Source organism: Thermothelomyces thermophilus, chromosome 4 (assembly GCF_000226095.1).
Source record: "Thermothelomyces thermophilus ATCC 42464 chromosome 4, complete sequence".
Taxonomy (NCBI): domain Eukaryota; kingdom Fungi; phylum Ascomycota; class Sordariomycetes; order Sordariales; family Chaetomiaceae; genus Thermothelomyces; species Thermothelomyces thermophilus.
In genome coordinates this window covers 3,412,029-3,429,577 of record NC_016475.1, presented here as the reverse complement: position 1 = coordinate 3,429,577, position 17,549 = coordinate 3,412,029, and the positions used below count along the sequence as shown (strand labels likewise).

The following is a 17,549-nucleotide window of genomic DNA, read 5'->3' as shown; positions in this document are numbered from 1 at the left end:
TACGAAAGGTAGGGTGTTCCAAATCTAGGGGGTCTGACTTAAAGGTACTTAAATTTAGGAATTATAGATTCCTTAAGACCTTAATCTATATATTATTATTTAAGTTAGTCTAAATGGCTAGACTAATTATAATATTATAATAGAATGGATTAGGTACTTTAAATAGTATATAGTACCTTAAATAGTTAGTTAGAACTATCTTCTTCTTCTAGATAGCTATATAAGTTATATATTACTATAGTTTATTAAATTCTATACCTCTTATAATATTATCCCTCTTTACTTACTATTATATTTAACCTATATACTATAACCCTTAGACATTAGTATCTTTAGCCCTTTAATATGGTAATATTACTAACTTATTATAGAAACTGCTCTCTTTAATATAATATAAATTAATAACTATTAGTTCCTTAATATCTACTCTTAAGTATATAAAACAATACTAAAGAATATTACTAGTATATAAAGAGGGGCTAGACTAATTCTATTCGACCCAGCAAAGGTTTTTAACCTCTATAAGTCTAATATAGATATATTAGAAAAGGAGGTATCTTTCTATTCTAATAGTAAGGAGACACTCTTTTAGTTTAATAACCTTATAAAGGAACTATCTAGAGTTTATAATAGCCTATTAAAGAAGGTAATTACCTATCTAAACAAGACTTTCTAACCTTATAAGCAAATATTCTCATACTAAATCTTCTAAACTAGGAGCTTATTAAGAGGAGGACTAATAGTCGGAAAAAGACTACTAAGAAGCACTTTGGCAAGGTATATAAATTTACTATTATAGCTAGCTAGGAAAAGATAGATAAGAGAGCTATAAAGGAAGAGGAAGAATAGTAGTAAAAGGTATGGCATGTAGTATTATAGGGGAAGGTAGGCTTTGTAAAGCTAGTATAGAAGGAGATGCCTATAGACTACTCTATATTTGACTAACTCTAGGAGTGTTAGCTTGCGAATAGCTTTAATTGACTATGTCCTTGTTAGTATTATAAGCTATATATTACCCCTGAATTTAGTAGAGATTTGGTAGCCGAATTTGGTATATAACCTATATAAATATAATTAACGTTATATATTATATCCTTTTACTAGCCTAGTTAACCTTTTAATAGTTACTCTAGCTAGTTACTAATGCTAACCCTATAGCTTATAATCTTAATTATAGGGCCTATAGAGAGAGTATACTTCCCTTATAGCTTTCCTAGACCTATTACTAGGTTATAGCCCCTATAGCTTCTAGGGCTATACGCTTTGACCCCTAGCTCCTTACCCTCTACCTCTAGATCTTTTAGCTAAGCCTATTATAGGCCTGTTAGATAAGGGTTCTTTCTAGGACCTAGGAGGCCCTTAGGCTTACACTAGGTTATAGATAAGGTTAGTCGAGCTTAGCTTAGCTTATAAATTATTATAATAAATATTTAGCCTAAGTTATTTAGCTATAGTAGTTTCTCTTTAGTAATATTCTTTACTATAGTAGGGAGTTAAAGTTAAACTCCCTGCCTAGATACCGACAGGGCTCTCTCGGAAAAACCTCTTGTGCCTTTACCACTAGTTTCTCCTGCCTACGCCTGCCTGTGCCCGTCTGTCAGGCCCCCTGTTGATACCCAGACAGGGGGTCAAACTTACTTATCATACCATAGTAAACAACCTTAGAGTCCTTCTAGAAATGGCTATATTTGTCCATTCCCACCTTGCCCTTTTAATGTAAGCGTCTTTCAACTACAGGGTACATCGCTGCCCTCCACATTCTGTCATTGTATGTACATATCGCAGTTTACCACCCTCTAGGCGGAATTCGTGGCTGTCAGCGGCCATCATCATGTGTTCCCAGAGACAAAAGATGCTGACTGAACCCATGGCCTCGTCAATGACATAGCGGCGGTGTGTATTTGGGGCTTGGCTGTGATTCGACGGGATGCCTGCCTTGCAAGAGTCGTGAGGCCTCCCCCTGCCCGTGTACACGGAACCTTCTAAGCGGTTGCAAGGCGTTCCCCAGGGAACACCGTCATCAGCCGTCTCGTTGCTCCACATGTCGAGGTAGGCATCCCCAGCAGCCTTGATGAACTCGCGGCTGTCGCGCTTGTCCTCCGGGATCGGGTCCCAGTTCTCCTGCAGGACGTATTCCAGAGTTTTTTGGGCGTCAAACAGCCACGAGTTTGTCGTCGAGGAGATGGTGTCAATCAGTTTAACGTGGCCATCGGCGTCGTGGTGAATCTGGGTCCCGATGACATAGGGGTTGGCCGGGTCAGTGACAATGACTTCGGTATAAGTTGCGCATGCAAACAGGTCGAAGTTGGTCCGGCAGTGGTTGATTGTAAGCGCCTTCTTTAGCACACCCTCCGATGCGTTCCTTCTCTTGTTGTTTTCTATGTATCCCCAGCCATCAGCAACAACCCCCTGGAGCAAACTAATGTTGCCTGCCGTCTGGGTGGCTATATAGGCGTCAGCCGCCTCAGCCAGCACTGAGCGGTCGCATCCAGGAGCTCGAGGAACCAGGGGTTGCCCGATGGCAACTTGCACCAGTGTAGGCACAATGGAAGCCAGTGTAGCAGCGGTAAATAGTGTCATCCTTATACGTCCCGGCTGGTTAGCAGGTACACTTCAGAACAGTGACGCCGTAGTGCTTCAACGAGAGTGCCTGTTGAGAACAGGAGATGTGTTCGCTAGACATGTCCAAGGTGCGTGCCTACATTTTTAAAAACTAAGCTTATTCCCTGCTAAACATGTTGTCAACAAGTGCCGGAGCATGGCCAGCGGGGAAATAATATCCGGAGAGGCCGGAATCTGGTAAAGTCTAGGGTTCAAAGCATCTTGTCGCGACGTATCACCGATCCGACCCTGAACCGTTACACTGGGCGTCTGACCAATGTATAATGTGTGACATAGCATTACTGCAAAGCAGGACGGATATATGACAGCAGTGTACACCACGGGCGGGGAAACAGGACATAAATATGTTGCCGTACGTAATCCTGCCGGCAGTTTAACTCCCGTGTCCACCGGGAACACACATGAATCGGGATATCCTCTATCTAAATTGAAAGGAAAATATAACTTAAAAACCGACTATAATACTGACACGCATGCCAACTCCACTACCTTCATCCACCTTCACCAAGCAATACCAAGGGCAAAGCAACGAGAATTGCCGACCAACCTGCAAAGCAAATAAACCCATGAAAACCATAGCACTGCGTGCTAAGAGCAACATTATACTACAATAGGGAAATCCGAAGCCACAAGTTGCCAGCCTCACCAGAAACTACACCATCCAATGTAATGTTGGCAGAGGTTCTCCAGCTTGGTGGCCTCAATGATAAGCTTGTTGACCTGCTCATTGACGGTGAGCTCCTCATGTGGTTTGAAGTCACGGCCGGTGAGCTTCTGGGTGACTCTGTCGAGCACCTCAACTGCTCGTGCATTTTGCACTTCAGCCATGTCGTTGGCCCCGTTGCCGTTTGCCAGACTGCCCGGTGCTACAGCAGAGGAGTTAGTCCTTGCTCTGCCCCGGGCCCCTGGTGGTGGGGCCATCATGCCATCCGCCGCGGCGCCCTGGGCAGCAAGGAACTCTGTAGGAGCCACGGGACCGTCGAGAATCGATGGCCGACGCGCGCGCCCTGCCTGTGGTCCAGCAATCGCTTGTTCTCGTTCCGAGTTGAAGTGAGGTCCAGCCGGACTGGCAGGATTCGTAAGGCGCCATGTGAGGAGTGGATCATGGATGAACTAAATGAGAACACACAATTAGCCACTGTTGCTTTTACCCGCAACATTATAGTCGGGAGACTAAGTGGCACTTACAGCTTCCAGGACAGCCATGACACTCTCCTTGTTATCCCGCAGGACTCTCATCACATGCTCGCATGTAATGCGGAAACTGCCCTCGATGTTGCTAACCTCCATAGCATAGGTAAGCATGCGAGTGAGTCTGAAGGGCACCCTCTCCGGGTACTTCTCCCGCTTCATGGCCACTTCGAAGCAATCGCCGAAGTCGATGTGGATGATCTTGCCTGTGATCCGGTCCAGCATCAGATTACTAGGGTGCCTGTCTCCCAGACCCAGAATATACCCAACCATGGACATGACGCCCAAGGAGCGTGTATAGTTTGTTCTCCGGTCCAGCCAGGCCTCGGAGCTCTTGCTTTTAAGCCAGAGAACCCGGTATAGGTCTTGACCCGTCGTGTTGTCCAGCGCATATCCAAACACCTCGACCTTCTGCATCAGCGTCAGGTTATCGTAGTCTGGTGCCATCTGAAGCATGATTCGGTGCTCAATGTTGAGGAGGATCTTTCTCGATTCACGGTACTCCCGGATGAGTTGGTGAACGGTGTCACTGTTGGGAACCCAGCCAAAGAGGCCCGAGTTTTGCGACAAAGGAATCGCTGGGTAGCGCTGAATGTTGAGGTGCCGCTTGTAGCACTCTGAATCGTTGGCCAAGAGAGTGTTGCACAGGCCGAAGAGCTGCATGACACGCTCATCCTGCCGGCTGTCTTCGTGTCCCTTGAGCAGGAATGTGTATGTTTTGCCATCGCTCCCGAGAATGACGACTTTCCGCGGACGCTGTTTTGAGCTGATGACGCTGAGGGTTCCATCAAAGGCCTTGATCCGCACAATCTCTTGTCCGCTACGGTATGTTCCAGGTACTGCAAGCTCGAGGTCACGAGCCTGAAGCAGGTCAGGCGAACAGTATGTTAGTTCAAGGCTTGTCATCTGGGGTAGCTGCCGGCTAATACGCCGGAAGACTTGATAGTAGAGATCCCACGCTTGACTGATGTCGTTCACGTCTTGGGAATGGCGATACTGACGGCACCATTCACGTGCCTCACTTAGGTCGCGACCAAATGTCTGGGTGAATGAGATTTCCCGCAGCGTCACCGGTCCTTTCTCGAGCAGGTCGTGGAGTGGCTCAAGTACGTCGAACATGCCTTGGATATTGTGATCGCCAAAGTACAGCCGGGAGGCCTCCTCAAGCCCCTCGTGCCAGAGCTCGTGCCACAAAACCGCGACCCTGATAAGCTCGCGGCTCACAAGATCGGCCTGTTCCACAAGCTTGGAACTGTGCTGACGCATGCTCTCCATGATCGCGCTGGCCGTCTTAGACCTCCGTGTACTCTGCCGCGACTTCATCGCAACAGTAAGTGGGTAGACCAGCGCCTGAGGGTGCGCGCGTCCAACGTCGGACAGGAGAGCGTGGATAGACGCCTGGACCCGTCTGTTTGGTTGGTTAATGCGGGCAATGAGTTGTGGTATAACCTCAAGCCAGGTGTCGATGCTGACGTGCGCGAACCCGTCGGTGACGGCGGTGATGACTTCTTGGTAGCCACCATAGGTGAGCCAGAGAGTTAGCAAGCGGAGGGTGTCTTGCAAGGAACTTCCGGAGGAGAGTGCGATGGATTCGAAGAAGCCATGCACAGCTGGCACCACATGGTGGACAATGATGCTATGTTCGGACCTTCCTTCCAACTCCTTTTTGGAGGTCAGAGCTTGGACAACCTCGAAATTGGCCAGAGCCCAAGCATGCCAGGCCTTGTACCACCGGGGATGATAGTGCGTTGCCTTGGAATAACAGTCAAGGACGTCTTGGCGCCGTGTGTGTTGCCAGTCGTTCTTGTTCAGCGTGATCATCCAATCACCCTGTCGGAGGTAGCATTTTGCGAGCAGCACCGTCTGTTCAAGCAATTGATGTTGTGCATCCGGGCCAAGGACCGCTGCCTCGTCGTAGTCGGTGTATCTGGCGTGGTTCAGGCCGTCGCCCATGCCGTTGACAGCTTGCGTAGAGGCATTCAACTGCAGTCTTGCGCTCTCCACTCTGCGGGCCATATCCTCGGTGAACCTGTGAAGGCAGTAGAGGGTACGTTCCGCGATGCTGCGGTCCGTATTTCGAACACCTGGCTGCTGGCCAACCTCCCACTGATACTTGAGCACTGCGTACACAATTGGAGGTGCGATGCGCTCAACACCTGGGTTGGGTGACTGGTCAGCCCAGTAAGGGATGACCGATTCCAGCGGAGCATCAGTGTCAATGAGCTGCTTCAAGGACTTCTCGGCTAGGCCCATACGCCCGGACTTGCGGCACAAGTTGGCAAACTTCGTCCACATGTGCATGTTCTCTTGCGGCGTGAGCACCAGAGAGCGCAGCCGGAGCGTTCGCTGCCAGACCTCGACGTTGCGCTGGCAGCCCTTGAGCCGAGTCTCCCAAGTGGCTCGCAATGTGGCACGCTTCTCAGGGCCACATTGTTTGTAGACTATAAGCTCCTCCAACTCGGCAAGCATCTGGACTCTCACGACGACCTGGTAAGCGCGGTTGTAAGACTCGCTTACAAGAGCGCTAAGCTCCGTATCCAAGCCCTCACGAGCCTGCTCGATGCAGGCTAGCGCCTCCCGGAATTGGTTCCGGTGCAGGGCAAGAATAGCCCCGAAGAATGCGCGATCGGGCGAGTAACGTTTCATCGACTGCAGGTAGGTGTCCATGGAATCCCACTTCCCAAGACCCCATGCAGCCGTAGTTGCCAAGGGCGCAATCCTTCGCTGAATCTCCGGGCCAGAGTTCGCCCAAGTCTTGCCAGCCAAGGAGGCGAGCGAGTCCCACTCGCCCAACGCGTGATAGCAGCGCATCTTGCCCATGACGATATCGACGGGTGTTGGCTGGTCTTCAGGGAGTTCCCGCTCTCTCTGACAGTAGAAATTGAGCGCCTCATCCCACCGCTCTAGCTTCTCGAACCAACTCTCTCGCAGCTGGATACCGTCCTTGTACGCCTTGACTTTGCGCAGGATACCGATGGCGGCGTCAGACTGCTGCAGTTGGTTGTTGATAACGATGAGCGCCTCGACCGCGTGACTGTTATGGTCCTGCAGGAACTCGAGCTCCTTATAGTGGAGTGCCTTGGCGTAAGCGTGACACCTAGCCGCTTCGCGTCCCAAGATGCGGATATCGATGGGAAGTGCCTTGTCGTCATGCTCCATGAACTCTGCGAGATTGAGAAGCTGGCCTAGGAGATCGGGCGGCACGTTTTCGGACTTGATCGTGTTTTCGATATTGGTAATGAGCTCCTCCTATGCACAATTAGCTAAACAGCGTTTAATCATCCCACTGCATCAAAACTCATCATACCTGATACGAATCGTAGAGCTCACTCCAGCAGGAGACGAAGGCAGAATTGAAGAGCTCCCTAGCAAGAGGCTGGTAGTTGCTTGCCAGGCTGGCGCAGGCTCGGAGCGAGTGGTTCGGCGACTCTGAAAGTAAGGTTGTACTAAACTTGCGGAACCACTCGTGCCAGTCGTCCTTGGTAGCCTTTCCTTTTGTCTCCCATGCCTGCTTCAGGTGAACTGGATTCAAGTCGAGTTTTTTTGGCGGGTTGTTCTCGGACGTGAACTGTTCCAGAGATGTGTCCTCAAACCGGGGAGCTAGGTTTTGAGGGAGAGCCTCGCCCTTCTTGAGCTTTTCCACGGCCTTGTCGTAGTTGGAGTGTTGGATGCCGTACATGGTGATGGTCTTTTCAACCGTGTGCTCAAAATGAAGGTAGTCGCGACCCAACTGTAACATGAGAGCACAGAGCGTGTCAAGTGCAGCGACGCGAAGGCTAGGTTCTTGGCTGGCTAGAACCCTGGTCAAGGGGTGGATAATCTTGGATGCATAGTCATTGAGGTTGACCATGCTCGAAAGCTTTCCGATCGTCTCGATCGACGATTTTCGCAGGAACATGGGCTGCGCTGGATTGTCGAATAGGCGCACAAGAATGGGAATGATGAGATGCATGTATTCCTCCGCGCTAGACCCAAACACCAGAAATGCATGGAATATTTTCTCGGTTGGCTGGCGTTTGGTGCTCGTGTCCCTCTCTAAAACCCCGAGCATTAATGGAAGCAGACTCGCCAGATAGATTTTGAACTCGCCCTCCAAGGAACGGGCGATCGACTCAATCAGTGAGATGATGGTAGTCTGCAGTGAGGACGTTGTGTTCCAAAACTCCTGCAGCACCTCAATGATGTCCGGGAGGTAGACGCGGATATGTTGACGCACAATACCAACGAGTCTGCTCAGATGGTTGAAGTAGTAGTCGAGTCTCGCTGGGCTCGAGGCCCTGATGACAGCGATGAAAGCGGGAACTACCCGGTCGAGAAACTGAACACATTTGAGTCCGAGCGTGATGAAGATGCTCATGATTGCATCCACCACATTTCCATGCCATTGCACCAAGGATTGGTCCTTCAGGACTTGAAGCAGGGCATTGATGACGACCGTGGGGTAGTAGTCCTCTTGGGACGGCGTAAGTCCGCTCATCATGAGAGAGACATCGGTTAATTGGGTAGCCTCGGGGCGACGCTGGGTTTGCGGTGTTCGCTCTTCAACCTGCTGTTTTCTGGTTTTAGCTCTGCCCCTGAATGCATATTTGCGTCCTTGAGACTTCAGGGAAGAAAGGGGAAAGAAGCTGCCGTGCCCAGTCTCGTCATCCTCGTCGTCCGAATCTGCTTGGCTGGGACTGGCACACGACAACAGAGATATGGGTGTGATGGTGGGCTAATGAAGGACTAATAAGACATACCTGGTGTTTGTAAGGATCCAGCGCGCCAAGGATACCCATGAGCTTGATCGTCTCCTGTCGCAGGGGACCATGCTGAGGTTCGCCTCGAATGATGGATTGCAAAATCTCGAGCAACTGTGGGTATTCGAGGTAAGGCTTGATAACATAGCCAGCATTGCTAGCCAACTGACCGAGGGTATGGAGGGCTGCTTCTCGCTTGATGGGTGCGCTCTGATCCTGCAATGCGTCAATGATAATCGGCATGAGCGTATCCTTCTTAGCAAGCATCTCAGCACCGCCAACCGTGCAAAGTTCGCCAATGGCCTGCAGGACGGTTGCCGCGACAGAGGGCGTTGGGTCAGAGGCCTTCGGCAAGAGGACTTCAGTGATGGAGCTGACGTATGGCTTGACCAGGTCTTGGGCATGCTGAGTCAGGAGGCTTAGCAGCTTTGAGCTCTCCTCCTTACTCCTCGCCACGTCCGTGTATTCGAGCTCTGTCAACATCTGGATGATGGTCTTCCGCAACTGGGGGATGACGTATGCGGGATTATGACGAGCTAGTCGACCAATGATTGACACGGCGACTTCCCTCACCGCAAACTGTTCATCGTGCAGGGCGAAGAACAGCGTTCGAATATTCTCGGCCTTGGCGAGGTGCTGGTCAAATCGCTCATCGAGGGCGGCGAGCACCGTTCGGCGAATCTTGGGTTCAGGGTCCGAGACACCCACGGTCAACAGTTTCTCAACAACATCGGCGACGACTTGCAGAGCGTGATAGCTTGTTTGATTGACGATTGGGTCGCGGACATAGAGCTGACAGCAAGTGAGGGCAGCAGCCTCGCGGATTTCGGGGTCGTCATCCTCAACGTATTTGATGGCAACATCACGGACGAACTCGTTCAAGACGTGGCCTTCACGCGATGTTAGTACGTGTTCCTTGGAGTGAGTCTTTCGTGCATCTATAGAGACCAGCCGGCGACATTGAAAAGATGGTTCTCTCGCAGACATGAGGATTCCGCAAGTAGTCGCTAGGCGCCATCGAAGGGGCAAAAATGGTGTTGGTTTCGCGAACTACTCACCTGAAAAGTCAAAACTGCCGAGCGTGTTCAAGGCAAGCTTCACCTCGGCTTTGCCACGCTCATGCACAGATGGATCTTTAGGATCCTTAGGTATGGGTGGAATGGAAGAGGGTGGGTTCAGATGAGGTGCTCCAAGTGGCCGGAACGGCTCGCCGCACAGAACTTTGCTCAGCATGTTGAGAAGACGCTCTTGTATGGTGCCCTTGACAGGCGGGATGTAGAAAGCCATGTCAACCAAGGCCTGTGTCAGCTTCGGCGTCAGCTCGCAGGCGAAGATGGGATCCAGCAGCGCCTCCATGTATTTGCTCAGCGTTTGGCCCACCGCCACCGCGAGCCGGCTGATGCAGTCAAAGACTGGATCGACAGAACCTCGCTTGCGGGACTGCACACTGAGGCCTTCGCGGACATAAATGAGGACACCGTCTAGGTACGGCGCGATGGCGCTCTTGACGGAGTTTGCAATGTTCCCAATGGCGAGAAACGCATCGTTCCGTTCCTTCTCCTTTTTGAGCATACCCGATAGGTAGACCATGAACTTGTGCAGGTAAGTGGCTCCAAACTCGGTTGGAGCATAGTTGGCTAAATCGGGGATGAGGAAGACGACCGTTTTGCGGATGGCCGGGTCGCGCGCGTCTTTGTGACGGAAGACGATCTCGCAGGCTTCTTGATAGTGGCTCTGCATGTACATGCCGCCCTGTTCGAGAAGCTCCTTGAGAACAAGGAGTGAGGCGTGGATATATTCAACCGTGTTCACCTTGAGGCCCTTGACCGCTTCGTTGAACATCTTGTCCATCCATTCTTGCTTCATCTCCTGGTCACGCTCCCGGATGATTTTGAAGCAGGCACTGACGGTTTCGCTCGAAGTGGCCCGGATCAGATGGCGAGGATCTCGTAGGCCGATCCAGATTTGATCGAAAACGAAACCGACGTAGGGATACATCAATGTGGGCGCGTTCCTCGCCAGCTCGCGGAGGACAAGGACTGCGCTGTATCGTCTCTCCTCCACGCGGTCCGACTGCAGCCACTCGAGCGCAGTGTGCATCTCCGCATCAACAAGCTCGGAGATCAGAGAGCCGCCTGGCTTGCACATTTTGCCAAGAACCACGGCGGCAGGCTGCATAGGGTTGAGATCCTTCCCGCGCAAGATTGTTCCGATGTACTGCTGGAAGCGGCTGTATTTCAGCGCGGGCTCTATGCCCTCGAAGTCTACCAAGGCATCCAGGATGTAGACACCGCCCATCTTGTCGTACGTGTCGGTGCTTTGGATCAGCGCCATGGTCCTCTGGTTGACGGTGTCAAAGAACCGCTGGAACTGTTCGGTTCCCATCTCTGCCACGGGTTAGAAAACGGGGCACAAGTCACCGGAAATCAGGGTATCCGCCGCTCACCTTGTTTGGCGATGTTGACCAGGTCCCGCACCTGGCGCGCGGCGCGCTTGCGCTGATCCTCCGCATGGTTCCTATCACATACGGCGCGCGTTAGCAAGCAATGTTCGAGATGGGGTTCCTTCAGCGAGAGCATTGGCGGGAGCAGGGCAACGCACCGATTCCTGACTTCTTTGATGTACTGGTCCAGCGCAGTGGCCGCTTGATCTTTGATGATCGACATCTTATCAAATCCCGGTGTCTCTTCCGATCCCTTCGAAGCCCCTGGTGGTTTTGTCAAGCATGCAAGCGTTGAAGCGCTATGTCGGTTGTCGCTGACCCATAGTCGGCTTCTGTATTCCGTGCCACGAGATGGGCTGAGGTGAAGCTGGAATGCTCAAGGCGAACAACCACAGGTTCAAATGGATTGCGGAACTCGGCCTCGTTGAGGCTTGTTGCCTCGTTCTCGATTGAATGTTAATGAGTGCTCCGTAGTTGCGGCTGTTCGCCCTCGCGTGTAGTTGTCGACGGTCGCAGCAAGCCGGAGCGCAGAAGGGCGTGGAAGAAGCAGAGCGCCCGCGAAAATCGTTAGGGGAAATGGACGACGATGCAGGTAACCGCCAGTCGCGTCGCCGGGCTTGTTCGGCTGGTGGGAGGAAGGTTGCGGTGCGAGTTGGAGCACCACCAGGTACCTGCAAAAGACACCGAGCCTGCCTACCTAGTACATCGGGTTGCGGCGCGTTGAGCTTGCTGGAGGTCTGTACCCAAGGGGATTCGTGCACCGACGTGGGGCATGCACGTGCCTCACTCAGGCCGTCCAATCCAGGCAAGGGTTAGGTGCCTTCCATTTGAGGACCTCAACCAAGCATATTGCGTCCACAGTGCGATTCTGATTCCCTGCAGCATCTTGAGTTTGGCAGAGCGAAAGCACCCTGGAGCGTCGCCATCTCCTTCACGGCATACCACTGCTTTCAATCCTCTATCATCGCTGAGGCTCGCACCTCCAACACTGGGCATTAAGCTGGATCACTCTTCACCGACCCCAGAGTTCGCGTTCAGAAGCTACTGTGGGACAAGCGTTTATCACAGAAAGACTCGTCAGCACCTTCCTCGCCACCATGGGCAACGACGGTGGTTCCATTCCGACACGCCGCGAACTTGTTAAATCAGCAGCTCGGACACCAACAGTAAGCGAACTCAAGGCGACTGCCCTTGAAAATCTCAGTCATGCCTGGGCGCACGACCCTCTGACATCGGAGCCCCTCGATATGGAAAATGTGGTGTCTGATTGGCGCGGGCGCCTCTACAATTACGAGTCGATCCTCAAGGGACTGATGCCAAGCGGCGAAGACAACAACACCCCAACGCGCGTGGATGGTGAGTCGTCGGAAGTGACGTTTACGTCGACGGGCATCAAATCACTGCGTGACGTGGTCAAGCTCAAGTTCAAGCGATATGCGTCGCCTGGAGCAAAAGATCGAGAGGTTTGGGCTTGTCCAGTATCGCTCAAAGAACTGGGGCCTTCGACAAGGGCTGTGTACCTGGTCCCGTGCGGACATGTATTCGCTGAGGTGGCCATCAAGCAAATCCAAGAAGACCTCTGCCCGGAATGTAGCGAGAAGTTCCAGGCTGGAGACATCATCCCGATATTGCCGACTGAGAAGGCGGATCTTGAGTTCCTCGCGACTCGGATAAGCAATCTCAAAGCCGCAGGGCTCACACACAGCTTGAAGAAGGATAAGAGCAATGGGAAGAAGAAGCGCAAGGCAGAAGGCCTAAACGGGGGTGCAGAGAACGAGACAGAAAGGCGGAAAGAGTCTCAAGAAAACGGGTCGACGGCCGCGTCAGCCTCGAAACTTGACACTAGCAGCCGAGTGAGTGGCATCAACAATGCGATGACAGCGTCGCTCACCGCGAAGGTTTTGGCAGAGCAGGAGGAGCGAAACAAACGACGTAAACTGGCTGCGGAGATGAAATGAGTGTCGAGGATTGGCCTTCTCTGGCAGCCTACTCCTTTTAGTGCGCCTTTCCTGGTTCATCCACGCGGTCTTGTCCGTTCTTCTTTTTCTGCTATTTCGCTCTCCATGGCCAAAGTGGGGGACAGCGTCTCGCTTCAAAGTCAGGTTTATTCCACAACTGCCTCTAGTAATGAAGCACTATTTAATGAGCCCACGCCAGCTGTAACACGCCACAATGTACTTTTCATGTATGTACTAAAGCTCATCCTTGGTCCTCACCCTCGGCTCTTGCACATCTTCGCAAGCGGCGGGGGTGCCCACCTCCATCTTGTAGATGCATTTTTCCGACTCTGTAACGCGCCAAAGCTCGTCCACCTCGGCACATGCAAGCCACACGTCGGTTCTCCTCTGCGGGCCGTTCCAGCAGCCCTGACCGTTCTCATACCGTAGCACCATTCTCTCGCCCCTGCCCAGGCTCTTCCCATCGGGCCGTTCCTCCTCATCTGCGATTTCTTTGTCAATGCGCACGAAGTTGCCCATATTGGTGTTGCCATGTCCCTTCTTGCTCTTCTGCGTCGCACGCTCCATCCAGCAAAGCTCATAGTTGTACTCGCCGACGTCGCTATTGACGCACTTCCCCTTGAGAGCTCGGAAGATGTCGTCCACGCCGTAATCCTTCTCTAAGTCACGCTGCTGCTCTTCCAGGTTGGCCTTTTTAGACGAGATGTCGTTCTTGACGGCATTTAGCGCCTCCCTGGCAGCTGTGACCAAACGAGATTCTTTGGCTCCGCTGCGATTGTCGGCCAGAATACCCTTCTCAATGGCCCAAACTCGCAACAACTCGATCTTGTCGCGGACGAAATCGTTAACGGGCCCTGGGAGGTAAGCTTCCCAGTTGTAGACTGCACCCTGTTAGCCAAGCCATCGCAGCTGATGGGATCGGGGCGATTCGAAGAGTATGACATACTAACATCCGCGTCACTCTCCTCGGAGTTTTCGAACTCGGCCCAGTTGATACCAGATGATTCGCCGTCTTCCTTCAGCAACTCCGTGATCTCCGTATCCGAGATCTCGCTTGGCTTCTCGCCGGCCTGACCAGCTGCGTAGTCCTCCCAGGCCTTGACGGCGGCCTTAACGCCCTCATCGTTGAAATTAGGGTTATATTCCTCCTTGAGCTTGGTGAGGATATCTTCGAGTTGTTCCACCCTATCCTGCAGGTCATCACGCTGGTCTAGCAGCTTGTCCAGCGCGTCGCGGAGCTTGGCTACACGGGCCTTCGCGTGGCCGACAAGGACGCCGAGTCTTCCGCCTTGGCCGCCAGCTTTAACTACTTTGTTCCGCTCAGAGCGTTCAACTTCCTCGTACTTCTTCTGCAGCTCCTCCTTCTTAATCTCAAGCCCCTCTAGTTCCGCTTTCAGGGTGGAAACCCTGGCCTCCACCCTGCGCCGCAGTTCGCGGGCTTCTTTCGCCATGGTCCGTTTCCGTTTGGCCGATCTCTCCTTGCTCTGCCTGCGTTCCTCCTCCAGGCGACGGTGTTCCTTGCCGATGGCGTCGCAGCGGTTCTCGCACTGGATCCCGCCAACATGTGCAAACTCGTCGCTGCCGTCGCAGCACAGCTCGTAGTCACACACGCCGTCATTAACGTACATGAAAGGCACGTAGTTACCGATATGGCCTGCATTGGCGCACCAGAAGCCGGGCAGGGCATTCGTAGTGTTGGTGGTGCCTGTTATCGACCCCGGGAGGGGTTGCTCAGGAGACAGGGAGTCAATGTGGGAACAAGCAGCAGTTCCTGGCTCATCAGAGCCGTCGGGGCAATCGCATGAGTTGTCATTGATCTGAGCCGGCTCGAGTGTGATGGAGGGGTTGCTAATGCACGTGAAGGCAGACTTGTTCGTATAAAACCTGGCAACTGTTCAGAGAGGTTAGCTCAATTAGCCTCGGGTAAGTTGCTCCCTCAATCAATTCTCTCGGGTTCGCGTGCGGATTCGCAGCTGGTTGTGTACTTCTGGGATATAAGAGTAGTCGGGTGGCTTGGGGAGGAACAGCTACGCACACTCAGGTCCAACGCCCCGGGGTAAGCTGTTCGCTGCCGCAAGACTGCCGTGAGCGAGAGCGCTCAAAAGCGCCAAAGCGCCTGTCCTTCGCATGATTGTTCCGGCTGACGCGCCCTCCTGCGTCAAATGAAAACGAACATGGAAGGTATGTGCGCCTGTTCGAGTGGTTGATGCGGCATCGATTGAGCTCTTGGGTACGGGGTACGGATTACGGATTACACAGGACAGCTTGCCAACTCGACACGGTTTCGGCAGCTGCGAGGCCGGGGGTTACGCTGTCACGTGGAGTGATACCATGTAAGATACCCGGCCTCCAGTACTCCGCAAGGATTCTGTACATACAATAATCCGTACACAGCTCTTACAAGTACCTCCGTACTCCGTAGAACCTTTTCCGTGACATTGGTCCTTGGTATTGGCTGACCGGAAGACGGGAGTGAGCCGGGGTGCAGGGCCGAGATGGGGCTAATCCGGCCCCACCTCTGCACAAACCCCACTACCTGCGTAAAGAAAAGATTCAAACACAGAAACTGAATGCCCCGCCATTGTATTGTTTAGGGCACTGCAGCTACAGATCGCGCCGTCTTTCCGCTCCAAACAGACCGCGTCCCTGAGGTCCGAGATTTGTGCAATAACTTTTACTCAATAGCCATAAAATGTCGACCTCAGGCGATCCCATCGATGTGCTCAAGACCGTAGTCGGCAGTGCGCTGACTCTCGTCGGCCAACTTGACGCCGTGATTACGAAGATTGCCACGCAAAAGCAAGCCAACACCACCAGCGAGATTCAGCGGCTGGTTGAGCAACCCGCTGCCGGAGGAAACCCCCTTGACGGACTTTCTCTGGCACACGATTCTGCCGCTTTGATCAAGGCGCATGCCACCAAGATATCTCTCCTGATCATCAACGAGCCTTTTACCCCAACGGCCATCACGAAGGTCGTTCGAGAGCTTGTTGCTGGACCTGTACCTAGCCTTGCCGCAGCTGTCGAAGTGTGTACGCCGGCTAGGTATACATATACCATCCAGAAGGACCTGGCTTGGCGAGCCGGCCGGGTACTCAGGGAGCTCAAAGAACTCTTGTCGCGAGTCCCCCAGGATGGAAAGGTCCTTCCGGCGGCAAAGAAGAACGCTCCGGCCGGAGCGCCAGAGGGTAGGGGCAGCATTGCCACAACTGGCGTGCTGTGGTCTGCTTGTGACGACGTGATGTCATTCGCGAAGCGCGGGTTCGCCGGCGCCCTGACACACAAGGTCGAGCAGCTCAACGACACTCTGAAGGATGTGATGGAGGAGTTGAGAGACTGGGGGGAGGAAACCGAAGACGACGACGAGAGCGACGATGGCCAAGAGGCGGAAGTCAATGACGGCATCTCTCAGGTGACCTCGCAACTCGAGTCCACCTCGCTGTCCGAGACGCGAGATGCCCAGGACATTTTGGACGACTTGATGAACTCCCAGAGGCACATCCCCCGAGACGATCCGGACAAGATACGGGAGCGCCTGGATTCGTGTCTCAGAAGACTGCGCCTGACCACCCTGCTTTACCAGGCAGCGGTGAAGCGCAGACTCAAGCCTTTGCCATACGTACCTCCAGCTTCACACTCTGATGTCCCTGCCCGGTTGGACGAGGTCATTGCTGTGCTCAAACGGATGCCCGAAAGATTCGGCAGTCTGGCAATGGCGTTCTACGAATTGGACCGCGTCGAGATTGACCGCCTAATGGACGAGTGTTTCTTCGACGCGTTTGCTGCCTCCGAGCTGCTAGCCAAGCCTTGGGATGGCCAGAAAGACGAGTTCACTGACTGGGCGTTGCGATTTCAGGTAGAGATAAAGAAAGGTTGAAGTAAGCGTTTGATGGCCGCTTGAACCGTCATTACCTTCTGACTATTCTCCCCAACCTGAGCAACACCCATGCTCTCTCGGTATCCGTAAGCCATGATTCTCGTCCAGTGCTATCCATCCCAATTGAAGAATTCCGTGGAATACGCGGCTCTCCAATTATCATCTTTCCTTCGGCACCGATTTTGGCACGTATAGGGGAGTAGGGTTCGTCTTCGTCGGCGTCATCGCCGAATCCGAGCCGATTTGATCAGCAAGAGCATTCCGCGGAGAGGCGCTATACAAAACCCCGGCGATGATCACACAGACACCGGCTGTTAAGGGCTTGGTCCAGGGGGGCTGCATGCCTTTTGCGTGGGCTGTTCTTCTCCGCAACCAGAGTCGTCGGCCTGGAATGCCTTCTAGAGGTAGCGCTGCAGCGGCCTCCTGCTCTCCAGGGTATTCTCGAGAAGGCGGGAATACCCTGACGATCGTTAAGGACGCCGCTTGATCGCAGTAGTAACGTTTTCCATGCGATCGTCGGCAGAATCTCGCATTAGTCTCCTGGCTTCATTCCCTACCAACGGGGATGATCATGCCTATCGGCAGCGTGGATCGTGGCAAGACGCACAGTTTATATCCCTATGCGGACCGGGGCATGGCTGTTTGTTTACCCAAGGTTCCGGGGCGACATAATACACAGCACGCGCGGGTCTTGACCCGGTGAAGAGCCGCAGAATAAA

General features: G+C 52.8%; 6 protein-coding genes across 6 annotated transcripts; 2 read left to right on the top strand and 4 right to left on the bottom strand.

Annotated features, from left to right (window-relative positions):
* Positions 1-1,589: 1,589 nt before the first annotated feature.
* On the bottom strand, positions 1,590-2,643 carry MYCTH_2307299 (uncharacterized protein). The gene has a single exon (XM_003664407.1). The coding sequence runs from the start codon at positions 2,578-2,580 to the stop codon at positions 1,732-1,734; it is 849 nt and encodes a 282-aa protein (XP_003664455.1). The 5' UTR covers positions 2,581-2,643; the 3' UTR covers positions 1,590-1,731.
* A 581-nt stretch (positions 2,644-3,224) lies between these two features.
* Positions 3,225-11,394, bottom strand: MYCTH_2307294 (uncharacterized protein). Its single transcript, XM_003664406.1, has 7 exons — positions 11,154-11,394; positions 10,999-11,069; positions 9,611-10,939; positions 8,556-9,442; positions 7,121-8,362; positions 3,811-7,062; positions 3,225-3,735 (listed from the first exon to the last, which is right to left on the bottom strand). Exons 1-7 carry the CDS (start codon positions 11,216-11,218, stop codon positions 3,265-3,267), a joined length of 7,317 nt encoding a protein of 2,438 aa, XP_003664454.1. The 5' UTR covers positions 11,219-11,394; the 3' UTR covers positions 3,225-3,264.
* Positions 11,395-12,090: 696 nt separating this feature from the next.
* MYCTH_2139768 (uncharacterized protein) lies at positions 12,091-12,976 on the top strand (the record flags this gene model as incomplete). Its single annotated transcript, XM_003664405.1, has 1 exon — positions 12,091-12,976. A coding segment is annotated over one exon (863 nt), but the record flags the coding sequence as incomplete, so codon positions are not given.
* Positions 12,977-13,070: 94 nt separating this feature from the next.
* MYCTH_2307289 (uncharacterized protein) lies at positions 13,071-15,249 on the bottom strand. The gene is made up of 3 exons (XM_003664404.1): positions 14,989-15,249; positions 13,900-14,844; positions 13,071-13,834 (listed from the first exon to the last, which is right to left on the bottom strand). The coding sequence occupies exons 1-3, from the start codon at positions 15,080-15,082 to the stop codon at positions 13,188-13,190; spliced, it is 1,686 nt and encodes a 561-aa protein (XP_003664452.1). The 5' UTR covers positions 15,083-15,249; the 3' UTR covers positions 13,071-13,187.
* Positions 15,250-15,524: 275 nt separating this feature from the next.
* On the top strand, positions 15,525-16,976 carry MYCTH_2307287 (uncharacterized protein). Its single transcript, XM_003664403.1, has one exon. The coding sequence runs from the start codon at positions 15,646-15,648 to the stop codon at positions 16,828-16,830; it is 1,185 nt and encodes a 394-aa protein (XP_003664451.1). The 5' UTR covers positions 15,525-15,645; the 3' UTR covers positions 16,831-16,976.
* Positions 16,977-17,383, bottom strand: MYCTH_2307286 (uncharacterized protein). The gene has a single exon (XM_003664402.1). It carries the CDS (start codon positions 17,170-17,172, stop codon positions 16,990-16,992), a length of 183 nt encoding a protein of 60 aa, XP_003664450.1. The 5' UTR covers positions 17,173-17,383; the 3' UTR covers positions 16,977-16,989.
* Between the last annotated feature and the right edge of the window lie 166 nt (positions 17,384-17,549).